Below are 14,491 nucleotides of genomic sequence, written 5' to 3'. Positions count from 1 at the left end.
ATCCTTCTATCAAAGTTCTGGTTGAAGTCCTCACCCAAAGTTCAGACAGGTTTTCACCTCAAAATGTGCCTGCCCAAGAATATGCCAGTCCATTCTCTACACCTACGTGCCTCTCCTTTGTATCCATATCTCATGGCAATGGCACACACCTCCATTCACGTTCTATGGGCTGAGTCCACAGTAGTTTCCTTCTGTTGTTTCTCCTCTGTGCTCTACAAAACAACACCTCTCTATAGTCCTGATTCACAAAGTTTATGATTATTGGCAATTTACAAAGGAATTTTGTTGTATCTTTACGTATGTGGAATATCCACTCTCATAGTGGAGGCTCTACCTATAAAAAGATAGGCAGTCATAAAGATGCTACTGGTAAAACTACTTTGTGATTTGCAAAAAATCATAAACTTACATGAAAGCATAAGTTTACCTTTGTGAATCAGGCCCTATCTCTCTGGTCACAATGTCCTCCATTGGTTCTGATCTCTTGAGGTAACTTAGACCAGGACACAAGTGCAACAGACCAAGAGCTTGGAAAATATTGGACACTAGGAAACAGCCAACAATGAGGTATGATGTGTGTCTGTATGCCTGCATGCAAGTGTGTTTATGGCCTCATCTGTCTTCCCTCAGAAATCCTGAAACGAAACAAGTAGAGTTCTGCGCTCTGCTCTTTCTTTCATGTCCTTCCACATGGCCAACTCATGGTCGGGTCAACACAACTGTGGTTCATTGAAGCAGGCAGATTGGAAGCTCTGGGTCAGGTTGAGAACAATGGCAGCCACGGTCATGCTGTCAATGGATCTTACATTAGCCAGGTCCAGTCTTTTAACAATCCAGCATTGGCTTATGTCCTAAATGATCATGTACTTGACCCCCCAGAAGTCCAAACTCAGTATGGAAATGACTGAATTACCCTCCCCTATCTCTCCATCCTATCAAGTTTCTTCAAATCTGACCTGAACAGTGACAGCAAGTAGCAAGGTCCACCTGTCCCTGTAGTGCTACTGGGCAGTGTTCTGAGAATACCAACACCATGACTAGAGTTACCTTCTTTTGCAGAGAAAAATATTGGCTATTGTACCTATTCACAAAGTCATCATGCAGCATATAAAACAACTAATGAAGAACCAACCCATGTGGAACTGCTTGCAGCCATTCAGGGCTCCAGGGTAGCCTTAGAGGGAAAGATTGAAACAGTGTCCATTAAGGAAAAGGTACGCTGCACAGACTTCCGCAAAGTCTCTGACAAGGTGAGGGTGGCCTAGGGAACCACTACAGAACTTCAAGTTGAGGTGGCCTCTTTAAAGAAGCAGGTGGCTACGGTCACGCCCAAGGACGCAGAGGGGAGGTCCTGTTGCAGTAATTTGAGACTTTTGGGGTTCCCAGAACGAGCAGAGGGGGCCTCCACAGAGCACTGTGTTCTGAATTGGATCCGTAACACCCTAAAACTGACCGGATTGTTCCCCTTGTTTGCCATCAAAAGGCTGCATTAGGCACTGGTGGCGCCCGAGGCTATTATAGCTGCGGGCTATAATAGCAAGCATATTGAATTATAAGGACAGGGATTGCATCTTGCATGCAGCCAAGGAAACTGACCATGCCTGGTTTGAGAACCAAGGAATGTCTATTTAGCCTCACTACACCACCAAGGTCAAGGCGTCTCGAAAAACCTTTCTGGAAGTCAAGGCCAAGTTTTGCTCCATGGGGCTCCACTACATGCTTCTGTATCCAGTCATGCTTCAGGTGCTGGTAGGATGCAGATCTCACTTCTTCGACACTCCAGAGGATATGTGGCGCTGTTTAGAGGTATGGAACAAGGTGCCCAAAGATAAGGCTAATCCCTGGAGGTCCGGTGCTCGAGCGGGGCACGCAACCCCAACTGGAGGCGACGTAAGGATGAGGTGGGGAAGCGGAGCCCATCTACTCCTGCAGACTGCCCAACAAGAATTTTCATCTAGGGGGATGGCACTATGGCGCTGGCTCCCTCAGCCCAGGAGTCGGAACTGGATGGTAATGAGTGAACACACGAGTGTGCCTTGGTGATAAGTGACAAGGGCGCATGCTAAGAAAATGTGTTTTATATGTCTCTTGACTGGGATCTGTGTGGTGGTAGCAAGGGGGAAAGAATTATAATTTTGTGGGACACAGCTGGATTTATGCTATTGCTTTTTGGTGCAATCTGGGGTGGAGGTCTCGATGCAGTTTTAATAATGTCCTTTGATATAGCACTATAATATGTTCTGTTGGGGTCTTGGGTTGTCTCTCCAAGATAGTGGTAGGTACTGTTCTGTTGTGGGGTTAGGCTGTGGGTCCTGACAGGAGACATACGATGGTCTTGCAGAGCACCCTTTTGTTGTTCTACTGTGTATCCGGGGTGGGGGTAATTGGGACAGTTCTGGATTATGTACTTCATTTGTTGGAGAGTGCTTGGTTTTAAGTACAGTGCATATAAGGGCTCAGATAACGGGAGTCTTTATGGCAAGTTACATAACTGGATTTTAGAGGACCCGGGATGGAACTTGCTGGGGTAAGAATGGAATGTCGAGATGTATGGCTGAACATATAAATATTGGTACATGGAAAGTAAGGGGGCTTAAAATTACACTACCTGCTATACAGTACATTCTTTCCTAATTTGGCACAAAGTACAAATCGCCTGTTTGCAGGAAACACACTTGGTGGATGGGGAGTCCCAGAAACTGCTGCAGAAATGGTGATGACAACTCTTCTGTGCATCATACTTGGCCTATGCTAGGGTGGTGGTCATCTGGGTGGCACCGGGAGTCCTCTTTTGGCACATGTATAGCGAAGCAGATGTGGAGGAGCGTTGCCCTTTTCTTCAGGACACATTAGATGGGGAGCCTCTAACGATTCTAAATATGTAGGCACCAAATACAGATGATAATTTTTTTCTATGTCAACATGCTGGACCTGCTGGAGAAGGGTGTGGGGTCCCCCATCATATGGATGAGTGACTTCAAGTGTTTAATCGATGAGGAGAGGAATCAGCACCCTTCCAGATTGGGGACTAAGCCTCTAATGGTACATTTCCTTACTATGGTTATGCAGAATCTAGGGCTCCTGGATGGGTGGAGGATGCTGCAGCTAGAGGGAAGAGAGAATACCTGCCACTCTAAAATGCACAACACATACAGTTGCCTGGATGGTTTTCTGTTGGGATGCCTAGAGCACTCAGATCCTGGTGTATGCCTCCAGACCTTCTAGCTGACAAGGCCTGTCAGGAGGTGTTGGTAACCACCTTAACTGAATACTTGGAAGTTGAATTGGGGTACCATGAATACTAGGGCTGTTAAGTGGGAGGCGCTGAAATCAATTATCAGAGGTAAAAGCATGGGTACAGTTTATGGAGTGCGTAGACAGCTGGAGGCAGAGCTTAAAGTGCTGGAAGGGCGCTTGACTGCTGTGCAAAAAATTGAGACAGGCTCAGCTAAGATGTGACAGGAACATTTGAGAATATAAAGAGAGATGCAACAGGAACATTTAAGAATATGTAGAGAGATTGGTAGTCGGGAGGTGCTTGACATGATGACTCTTACGACATATTGTCAAGAATGACACAGGGAGGGAGACAAATCGGGCCGGTTGGTGGCCTGGATACTCCAGCAGGAGGTGAAGCCTCTCCCTCTCTTCCACCTTCGGAACACTGCCGGTGAAATGGTTACCAGCCAGCAGAACATATCTCTGTATTAGAGGATCACATCAGAGCTGTATATCGGGCCGGCACAGTAGACAAAGGAGGGGCCTAGGAAGCCTTCTTCCAGAGAGTGGGACTACCTCAGTTGCAGCCTGATAGCATACAGGAGTGGGAGGAGAATATAACCTTAGAGGAAATGGGGGATGCCGTAAAGGCTCTTAATAGGTCCAATGCTCCAAGTGGGAATGACTTCCCTGTTGAGTTTTACCAGGCGTACTCTTCTGTGCGTAAGGAGAAGTTATTGGAGGTGTTTCTTGAAGTTTGGGGGAGGGGTGTACTGCCAGAGTCTAGGCAGACTGACTGCCTTATGCTCAAGCCTGGGGGAGATTCGCCTGATCTCTTTTCGTTTGGGCCACTCACTATGCTTAACATTGACCTCAAGATATTATGCACAATCCTAACCACTAGATTGAGCGGTCTTAAAAGAAATGTGGTTCATGAAGATTAATGCAGCTTTATGCCGGCGCGCAGCATGAATTTTATTCTGCGCAGACTAGCTCATGTTTTACATGAAACCTCTGGGGCAGTGAATGAGATGACACTAGTATCTTTACACCTGGAAAAGGCCTGTGATATTGCCAAGTGAAGGTACCTGATGGCAGTGCTGAAGGGTATGCGATTCGCACCTAATTTCTGTGCATGAGTTCAACTCTTGTGCACTGCTCCCTCCATCTGAGTTCGGGTGGGAGGGGAGCTGTCTTAGGCCTGGGCGGTAGGCAGAGGGACCAGACAGAGGTGCCCCCTATCACCACTTCTTTTCACTTTAGCAATTGAGCCCCTTATTCTACTGGTAACTGGACCATTGGGGGATCGGTTGAGGGATACCACTGATATTGTCTCTATATATGCTAATGATATGTTAGTGTATCTTAGGTCTCCTGGTGAGTCCACAGCTTTACTGATGCAATTGTTAGCTTCCTTTGGAAGCGCCTCCGGCCTCAAGGACAACTTCCAGAAATCGCTCATGTTTCCTTTGGCGGGCTCTGCAGGAAGTCATTAGATCAGTTGCCAGATGATGGTCTTCCCTGGAGGACAGAGGGGTTTCGCTATCTGGATATTTGGGACACCCATACTGATGCTACTCATAGGTGCTTTAATGTGGACAGGGCGATATCGGGACTTGAGTGCTCAGTTGTGTTTTGGAATAGACTTCCTCTCTTGGTGATAGGTAGGGTGGCCATCACAAAATGGTATTCCTCCTACGATGTTTATTCCTGGTCTAGACCTTGTTGTTTCCACTTGAGCCTCGGCTCTTCCGTAGATTGGATGGTATATAGGTCCCCCTGATTTGGGCTGGGCACCACAGCAGGGTGGCGTTAACTACGCTTCGGAGGGATCTGGAGGATGGGGGATTGGCAGTTCTGGACCTACAGTTATACTATTTGTGCAACATAATTGCAGCATGCTGCCAGGTGGCTAACTGAGGCAGACACTTGAGAGAAACAACTCTTCCAAGGCATGCTTGGGGAGGATACATTAGGCCAACCCTTGTTGAAGGGAGGGTGATCAGAGCATCCGGTCCCATATCTTGTTAGAACTACCAATACGCTCTGGGAAAAAATGGTGGGGAGAGTGTTGGGCAGAGCTCCATTCGACAGGAAATTACTCATTTGGGATCTTGCACCATTCTGGGCCATCAATGTCATTATGCCTATGGAGCTGTGAGGAATGGGGGGCTGTCAGGTGGAGGGTGCTCTGTATCCAGGGTAACACTTAATCTCATTTCAGGAGGCACTAGACACTTTTGGAGTTGGTTCAGGTCATTTTCTCCACCATGCCAAATTGGAGAGTGTGGCACAGGAGGTGTGGAGTGACTTCCCGGCAGCACCTCGAACGTCAGAGGTATTGGATCGGCTTCTTCGATGGGGAGAGGGGCAGCATTTGATTACCTTGTTTTATAAGGCACTCAAGGGGGATATGCCGGAAAAAACCCTGTGTGGCGAACCACGCCTAAGAGCGGAGAGCCCGATATCCGATACTGACGGGGCACATGCCTTGGAGCAGGTGCATACTGTCTCTTGCAATAACAGGTGTAAGTTGCTACATTTCAATTGTGTGCACTGTACCTATGTAACTTCTTGCAAACTTATCAGAATTGATCCCTCCAAGGAAGTTCATTGTCTGTGATGCAGGGAGTAGGACGCTACCTTTGTACACTTTGCCTGGCGGTGTGCCAAGGTCCAGCAATTGTGCAGGGCAGTGGTTCCTAGGATAGAGGAGGCTACTGGGATGACAATCCCTCTGTCACTGATAGCCTGTCTTCTTGGAGTGGTGGCTCAACCAGCTTGCTCTTCTATTGGATAAACAGAGAGTGGCCATAGGGTGGCTGGGGTCGAGAAATCCGCTGAGAGACCACTGATTTCGAGGCCTGTTGGAGTAGAGAGCAGCTGAAGAACAACATATGCGTTTGGTGTGTACAGATGAGGGAGCTGCAGAAGAGATAATGTCATGGGCGCAGCTTTTGGATAAATTCAATGATGATAACGACTCAGATTCTAATATTAGTATAGAGGGTAAACACTGACTCATCAGTTTATAGTGTGGCTCCAAGACTAATGGGACGACCAACTATCCCCAGACTGAGCTCTTACACATTAAGATTCTAATACTCTAATACTGGGTGCTGTCTCTTTATTGAAACATGTCACTCACAGTGAGACCTCAAAATACTGTTTGCCTGGATCTATATGCTGTAACCCGCCCCTGCGGACTCTTATTTCTAATACTTTCTGAAAATGTCTACAGTGAATCTGGGTCTATTGCACTGTAAGGTTCGTTGGTTAGTTGTTAAATCAAGAAAATAAAGTTGTTCAAAAATAATAATTTTGGAATAGTTCACGTACTTGAAATATACCGTTTGAAGTGATATGTTATGTTATTGTCTCTTTGAAGTGTGTGCTTCAAATGATTACATATACTGACTTTGTTGAGTTTATTTTACCAGTGATTATACTGCCCTTTACACAATAATACTGGCCAAGGTGATAAAATATTTGTTAGGTGACAACCCTAACCAGGCCAGGGAATAAAATGTCACCCAAACTCAGCGCAGTTAGCAGTTATTTCTCACCTGTCACAGATAACAGAACTCGTCCTCACTTGGCACAACTAGCATTTCCAGCATTGCTAATACCACTTGTCACAGACAGAAGAGCTACTCCCCCACCCCCACCCGCAAAACACACACACTTTTGGCATAGCAATTCCTTGATCGGCTGAATGATTGCTTAGTTGATGTTATACCACTGTATTGCGGTTGAAATGTTGAACCACAAAAACTTTCACCCACTATGTTAACTACCACTTAATTTGTCAATGTAAGCAGATGTGGCGTTAAGAATAGCAATTTTACATTAAGCTTTATATATGTACCTTGAAGATATAGTGATAGTCGAAATAGAAGCAATATTTTCGTGGGTCGATATTTCAACCATGATATAATGACCTACAACCTCTTACTCAGAGCAGAGAGAGGGGCTACTCTCCCCTTGTCACAGATATCCTCACCTTAGGCATGCAATGGAGCTTGCACCCCTTGGTTGAAGACAGCATGTTATGCGTTGCTCCACCAATCTACCAAGACAACTGCATACATGTCTGCCTCAATTAACCTGTCAGCTCAGTCTGTTTACGTGTCTGTATACATCTATCCATCCACCTGGAATTTATCTCCCATAGGAGAGTGCGGCTGTAGTTCACACAGATTCGGTGGAGGGCAGCAGATCCAAGCACCCCTTGCAGAGATTTCACCAAGGAAATACACGACGTGAATCTGACTCACTTGGGTTAGGTTAGGAAGTCCTTCATAAACACACCGACCAGTTATGACAGTCAGGGAAAGGTTAAACCACCCTCTTGGCCCCTCAATCAGCAAGGAGAACAGCCATTAGGTAAACACACAATTGCAGATATGACTTAGCTTACAAGAACTTAATGCGCCAAGTAACTGGTGAATGCACTGTTATAAAAATCCCTCAGCATCTTAGGCAATCCAGATGGTCTTGGTAAGGTAGACCTGGTGACACAGGAAATGGAAGACATGGCGACATGGGGCAAAGCAGATTATCATGGCACAGATCACCAACTCGGCTACTTGTCTGTCATTCAGATTAACTTAAACATTCAGCTATGTGATCACTCCCACAGACCCCATACACCAATTCCAATCTGTACTCTGCTAAAAGCCAAGCAAGTTTAATCAGACCCTAGAGAGCATGAGGATTTTAATACCCTAAACAGATAGACTAACTGACACTGTTCAGAGGGGGGTATCAAATGACTGGCACCTCCACTTCAATAAACACAGCAGACACAACCCTAAAAATATGTCACATGGGTTTGGTCAGCAGGTTCTAATGACCCAATCACACCTCTGAACGCAATCCAACACCCTATACAACACCACTCTCACTATATTAGGCATGGTATAGTCATGGACAGAACCACAGCCCACCCTCCGTGACGCATCCACCAAGCAGACACATACATGTGCATGGAGCATCCATAAGGAGCCAAATAATTGGAGTACGTGTTCCATGTAAACTGGGTAGCATAACATAAATAAAGGGAGTAGTGACAGGTGAAATCAGCAGGGCAGTGGGGCTCATGCACAGATATTTAGAGAAGGCCTGTGCGGACCAGCCAGAAGCTTGGCCTGGAGAGGTGGTGAGGAGTGACGACATGCAGTCATGCAACTTACTCTTCCAGGATCATATCTCCTTGAGGGTGGTTCATCCGCTGTGCACCCTGAGCGTCATTCTGCAGCACATTGATGAGCTTCTCGGACTCTGATATCTTGCTCAGTGTGTACTCTCGGTACTGGACACCCTGTGATTGCTGAATGTTCTCCAGGTCCTGCCAATGAAAGCAAAGAGCTTATGTGAAAGAATCCAAGCCATACCTGCTGCTCTTCCAAGGAACATACCCAGCATAGGTAAGACCTTTCAGGAAACATTATTCTTTGACCCTTGGAAGCCTGTTGTACCCTAGGTCATTACGGTCCATATTTACAGGCTTTGTGGCGCAGGGTAGCGGAGCAAGTCACCTTGCAGATTGTAGCACACATAGAAACAGAACAAACGAGGATAAATAAACATATTTCTCCTTGTTGTGCATCTCCTGGGGAGGAGTATCTTCTTGGCACATACCCAGGTTTACGAGTTCTTGTAAATCTGGGAATGCGTTGAAATCCATGGATGTTGAAAGAGAACGCCCATGCAACAACCAAGGAAATGCCCTCCTGGTGCTGAGAAATGAAACGCACTGAATCTTTGCTGAGTTACATTACTCAAGATTTATTAAGCCACACAGGGCCATGCAAGGTGGACTTGCATGGCTGCATGAATCTCACTTAAGGTTTGCGTCGCTTTTGCACCACGCTGCGTGGTGCAAGAATGATGCAAACTGGGTCACAGATATGGTCTTCCATGCGTAACTTGGATCTTTCATATCAGCCACAGCACAGCCTACTCAGGAACCTGCTAAAACGTGGAATCCATCTAGCAAAGTTGGGCCATTTCAAGCCGATGAATGATTTTAGCTTGGCCTCCCTAGGAAGCTCACTGTGCCTTGGGATCTATACAACATGGCTACGGTATGAAGCTCAGGCCATCATATATTAGAATGGGTCAAAAGACAGAGTGAAATGTAGGAGACCGGGTGACTCACCAGCATTGTTAACAGTAATATACTGGCAATTAACACAATTTCCACTTTTGCAGGTCTTACCAATTAGATCTTTTCTGGGATGGAGAACCAGGGAATAGAGGCAAAGTCGAGGAACAGTAAGTCATGGGAGTCAATTAGACATGGCTACGGTACCAGCTACTAGTGCTTGTCTGCATTTTGGCACCAGGCACTGCCCTAGCAACCTTTGGTCCCAGGAACATGAAATCAGAAGCAGTAACAGAAGATAAACAGGTCTCTATGAGAGACATCTTTAACTTCTTTTAGTTACCAATGTTTTTCCTTATATTAGACCCTCAACATCAAGTGGGACTCTCAAACCTGTACTATCCTCGAAATCAATGTGTGTGATTTCACTTACACCGCCCCTAGTGTTAAGGTGGGTCAATTACCCCGTGAGAAGTGCTCACCTGGCTGACACAAACAAACATGTAATAGGAAAGAGAAGTGAGAGGTGGGCATACAGGTGACGTGCATGGAGGTAGTGGGCAGGTGACAGAATTGCAAACTGGGCGAAAATGGTGACGTGGATACCTGGATAGATGGGTCAATAATAAGGAAAAACACCCACTTCCCCTCAAAGAATAGAAATAATGACATCTCTAAAGCACCAAATACCAGAGAACATCTTCGTTTTTTTAAAGATGACAATGTTTGTGAAGTGCATGCTGACACAGCTTAAAATGTAATTGGAAAGAGAAGTGCTAGATGGGCCATACATTTGACGTGCAGCATGTGATCAAATATGGTCTTATAATAGGCCAGAGCGAGGAAGGGTGGGATAGGCGACATATTGATAAGAAAAAGTGTGCTTATTGGACAATACTTTTAAGGTACTTATGGCGAAACACCCGCAAGATGAGGAAAAAAGAAGAGTGCTCTGAAATGTTTACTTTATGTGCATACTGGAAGCAACGGTCAGACTCTTGAAAACTTGTGCTTTATAGCTCACAATATTTGCAGAAGATGAAATAAATGTATGCTGGTAGAGATATTCTGAATGGCATGGGGAGAAGTGTGGGTGGCATGCAGTGTGAGATGGATGTGTATACTTTCAGAAGGCGAAATGTGCGTTGGATGGCAAGACTTATCTGAAAGTTGGCCAGTACTTACCTTCTGCAACTTGTTGTCAGTGTCCACAATGTTGTTCTCAACAGTGTCTGCATTTTTCTGCAGTCTTTCGATGAGTTCAGACAATTCCTTGTTGCTCATGCTGAAGAAAAGAGACAAAAGTAGTTGTTATGATCGTGTATATAACCACTTCTTGACCACCTAGAGCTACCCCGTCTCCATATCTTCCGCCACACCTTAGTAGCCATTTTACCGTAATCTGCATGCCCCTGTGCTATCTATTGCAACAAAAGCTCAGTCACAACCTGCGCTGTCTAAGGAAGTCGTCGTGCGTGGTTCGAAACAAACTTCAACTGTGGTGTGCACCATTGAACTGTAACTGCATGGGTGTGAATCACGACACTAGTCAGGGACTGTGAAGCAACGACGGTGTTTAGCAAGTGGGACCACTTATGGAGTCACCACAGCTACCAATTTGTTGCCAAGCTGCCATCTGATGAAGAGTGCTTGAATTTGTTTCTGTTTTTTGAGGATGCTGGGAGCTGTAAATCCATGTCCATGTGGAAAGTTGAACTACAGGTACCAGCTTGCCTACTGTTCTTGCCTTTAAAACTAGGTCTGGAAGAAAGTTAGCAACGAGCCAGCTAATAGTTATGTATTTCCTCCCATCATGTAAAGGAAATGTGCCAAAGGCCCTCTCGTCAAAATCCAGCTCCTTTTGAGTGTGCACAAAATTTAGCAGTAACCCCCTTCCCTCCAAAAGAGCGGCATCCATAAAGCAACCTAAGATAAACGGCGAAGCTCTGGGCCAGAGGGCCTAAAGCTGCTCAGAGATCTGCCATGCCAGTGTATTGCATAACCGAGGCCTGTGCTGAGAGAAGCGCACACCTCCGCAACCTCATTTAATCGCCCTAATCCCGCGAAAGAGGCAGAAGAAACGATGCGAGTCCTGCAAGGGGGCGCGATGGGGGCAGCTGCTGCCAGTGTGCATGACTCATTCCTGTCTTTTGTGTACGTTTTGAAAGTATGTGCCTCGTGTGCCTAGGGGAGAGTGGGCAAGGGCGGGGAGGAGAGGCAGGGCATTCGTTCATTGTGATGGTGGGAGGAATGCCTGCCGAGGCCTTTTCAAATTGCAAATGCAGTCAGGTGTTAATGTTCTGAGCAGATCTATGCATCTGAGCATCAATGTAAATTGATGTATCTGCTCTCTCATAGCCATGCCAAGGCCTTGCAGCGAAAATCTGCTTTTTGTTTATACAGTAAACGTGTGAAAACCCTCCATCTGCCCGATGTCACCCAGCCGTCCAGTTGGCGCACAAGACACATATGGCCTATGTAAGCAGCAATTTGTGGGCGCAATGATTACAGTAGCACCAGTAGGAACCTCTGGAAGAGAATAAAAAGCTAAAGAAGGAAAAGTCAGCAAACGCAGGAATAACTGAGTGTGTAGCGTACAAGCATTTGTAATTCAATGGTTCTCGCGTTTGCTTGAGTTAGTTATTAGCGTTGTAAATTCCTAACTGGACTTTTCTTGCCACATAAATTGAAAATGAAAAGTAAAACTGTTGAGATAAATGAGCCAATTCAAACTGCCATGGCCACCATGAGCATCAGCATCCCATCTGTACACAGGTTGCCTGGCAGGTTGACTAACCTTCTGGAGTGTTTTTGAGCCCAACTATCGTACTACCTATGACAGAGGCTTGGTGGAAAATCAGGATTCTCCACGATGAGGGCAAGTGGAGAAGGAAAGGAAGTTATCTCCTTGGTCTGGACAAGGGGGCTTTGTACAATAGGATAGTGCAATTTCTGAGGGCTAGGTGTAGCTGTCTCACTTGCCGATGATATTTAAAGGAGATCCAACCTAGGATTATTAATGGGATTTTATGGTGCTCTTGTTCACTCGCCAAAGATTCCTGTCAGTTGACCAAGACCATTAGAAAGAAGGTTTACATTTGGTCGATAATATGTATTTTTCTAGATTAGGAAATCCCAGTATTCCCCCGTTTGTATACCAGCTTGAATATTGAACAGCATACCGTCTGCTGGGATTTATGGAACTAAATAAAGGACAGAGTTTTGTGTTTTACTGTCTTTAGAATATCCACGGGAAACAATACTGACAAGGTTTGTACTGCCTAAAGAAGACGTTTCCATTCACACTTCCAAAAAATTACAACCTTACCGTACGCCACAAATCCAGGTCTTTGTACAAACTTGCTAACAAAGTTGTCAACAAACACTGGACATTTCAGTCATATAAATCTTTCCTGTGTGACTGAAGGCCAACCCTTATTTATCATACAGTATCTACACAATATCTCTTATTTGGTACGTGGGCGCGCAGTGCTCCAATTCTACACAAGTTCCTCCTCCCATGGACCCTTGCATCCCACAGGTTTCCCAAGTAAGGAGTAGAGTGGTGGTTTGAGAGGCTTAGGGCTCATGGAAAGGGGGTGTTACGAGGTCTCATGGATCAGTAGACCAATGAATCAACTCAAGGGATTTGTATTGACGCCATGATCACACGTTTGAATCCTAATAGGTTGACTCACCCTTTCATCCTTCCAGGGTCAATCAAATGAGTGTCTTCGAGCAAGGTAACAATAAACACCAACTATTGGTCAATAGTACAAAGAATTCAGTTCAGGGGTAACCTGCCCGCTGCAAATGTATATGTTAGGTTATGAGGCAGCTGCAGCACGCAGAGAAGCTGTAAAAATCTTTGGTGTAAGGTCACAAAGTGTGGAAAGCTTCGGGGAGACAGGTCGATAGTGAGATGTGCTTGAAGCAGGTGGGTCAATCAAGCACAAGACCAATTCCAATAAGCAACAACAAACAATAACTAATAACAGCAAATAATAACTAACCATGGGTTCAGGAGTACAGCTCTACATACTGTAAAGCGCTCTGATGCCTCATCAGGGATAGTAAGCGCTACATAAACGCAATTACCATGCAATAGATACAGTGTGAGGATAATAGGACACAGAGGAAGGCAAAGAAAAGAGCTTGAGCGTAAGGACCGTGTGGGGCAAATGTGGCACATATACAGATTTGTGATTAACTTTGGGCCCACGGAGGGATCACTAAAGGTGATTCGGCCATCCAGCCGGTCATAGGAGCTTGGGGCCCATGGACAGTCAGCGGGAGGGGTTTTGAGCTGCATAGTTGCAAACACTGTAAAGAGCTTACCCTGACATGAAGGGATTTAATCTTAGATAGCCAAATATCCAACTTTTCACCATAAGCAGTAAAGGGCAAACGACTAGAGGGTCTTTACAGTTTGCAATACATGAAAATTATACTGTTGTATTTGGTTAATGGTGTCAAGCAGAGTGACACTACTCGCTGGTAATTGCACTATATGTACGAAATGGCTTAATGTTTGGTCTGTTGCAGGTCAGAACACTTTCCGACCACACCCTAACAAATGAATGAGGTTCATTTCCATCCATGCACATGTGCCAAAAGGAAGCACCAAGTTGGCGCCACCACAAGGTCAGCTGGAGGGACACAATAATTAAACAGAAACTGTGATTCACCCTGGTGTGTGGAGAAACAAAGTGGGACAGCCTCCGCCAACAGTCATGGTATAGCAAATGAGGTTACAGCCCAACTCCAGGTCAACCCAGACAGGTTAGTCCAGTCCTGCTCCTGTGCTCCCAAGGCGAGGGGTTGTGTAATCGTGTCCGTTTAGTGTGTGACAGAAGCAGCGGTGCTGCGAGTGCAGATAACACCCAAGGCATTAAAGGTACTCAACTAAGGCAGTCATGACTATTTTTGGTGGCAAACATCATGTGGCATATCACAAAGCAGGACATACGGACACTATAAAAAGGCATGCTTATGTGTGTGCGTCGTGCGTATGAATACACAACGAGCTATGTTTTTAGCCATAATACCGTAAACCTTTCCTCATCTCACATTGATGCATTTGAATTTGCAAGCAGCTAATAATCTCAGCTCACCTGTATGGACAGCAGGAGAATAGGGATGTAGTGGCCAGCTATGAAACCT

At 45.6% G+C, this 14,491-nt stretch overlaps 1 protein-coding gene across 3 annotated transcripts in view; it reads right to left on the bottom strand.

Moving 5' to 3' along the window:
• Nucleotides 1-14,491, bottom strand: part of PPL (periplakin) — a 453,724-nt gene that overhangs the window by 253,775 nt on the left and 185,458 nt on the right. For all 3 annotated transcript variants that reach the window (XM_069210696.1, XM_069210694.1, XM_069210695.1), the window contains exons 2-3: nucleotides 10,514-10,613; nucleotides 8,415-8,569 (exon numbers count right to left, since the gene is read on the bottom strand). In XM_069210696.1, coding sequence (XP_069066797.1) covers nucleotides 8,415-8,569; nucleotides 10,514-10,613 — 255 coding nt within the window. The remainder of the gene's footprint in view (nucleotides 1-8,414; nucleotides 8,570-10,513; nucleotides 10,614-14,491) is intronic.

Source organism: Pleurodeles waltl, chromosome 10 (genome assembly GCF_031143425.1).
Source record: "Pleurodeles waltl isolate 20211129_DDA chromosome 10, aPleWal1.hap1.20221129, whole genome shotgun sequence".
Lineage (NCBI taxonomy): Eukaryota > Metazoa > Chordata > Amphibia > Caudata > Salamandridae > Pleurodeles > Pleurodeles waltl.
This window is presented reverse-complemented; position numbering and strand designations above follow the sequence as displayed.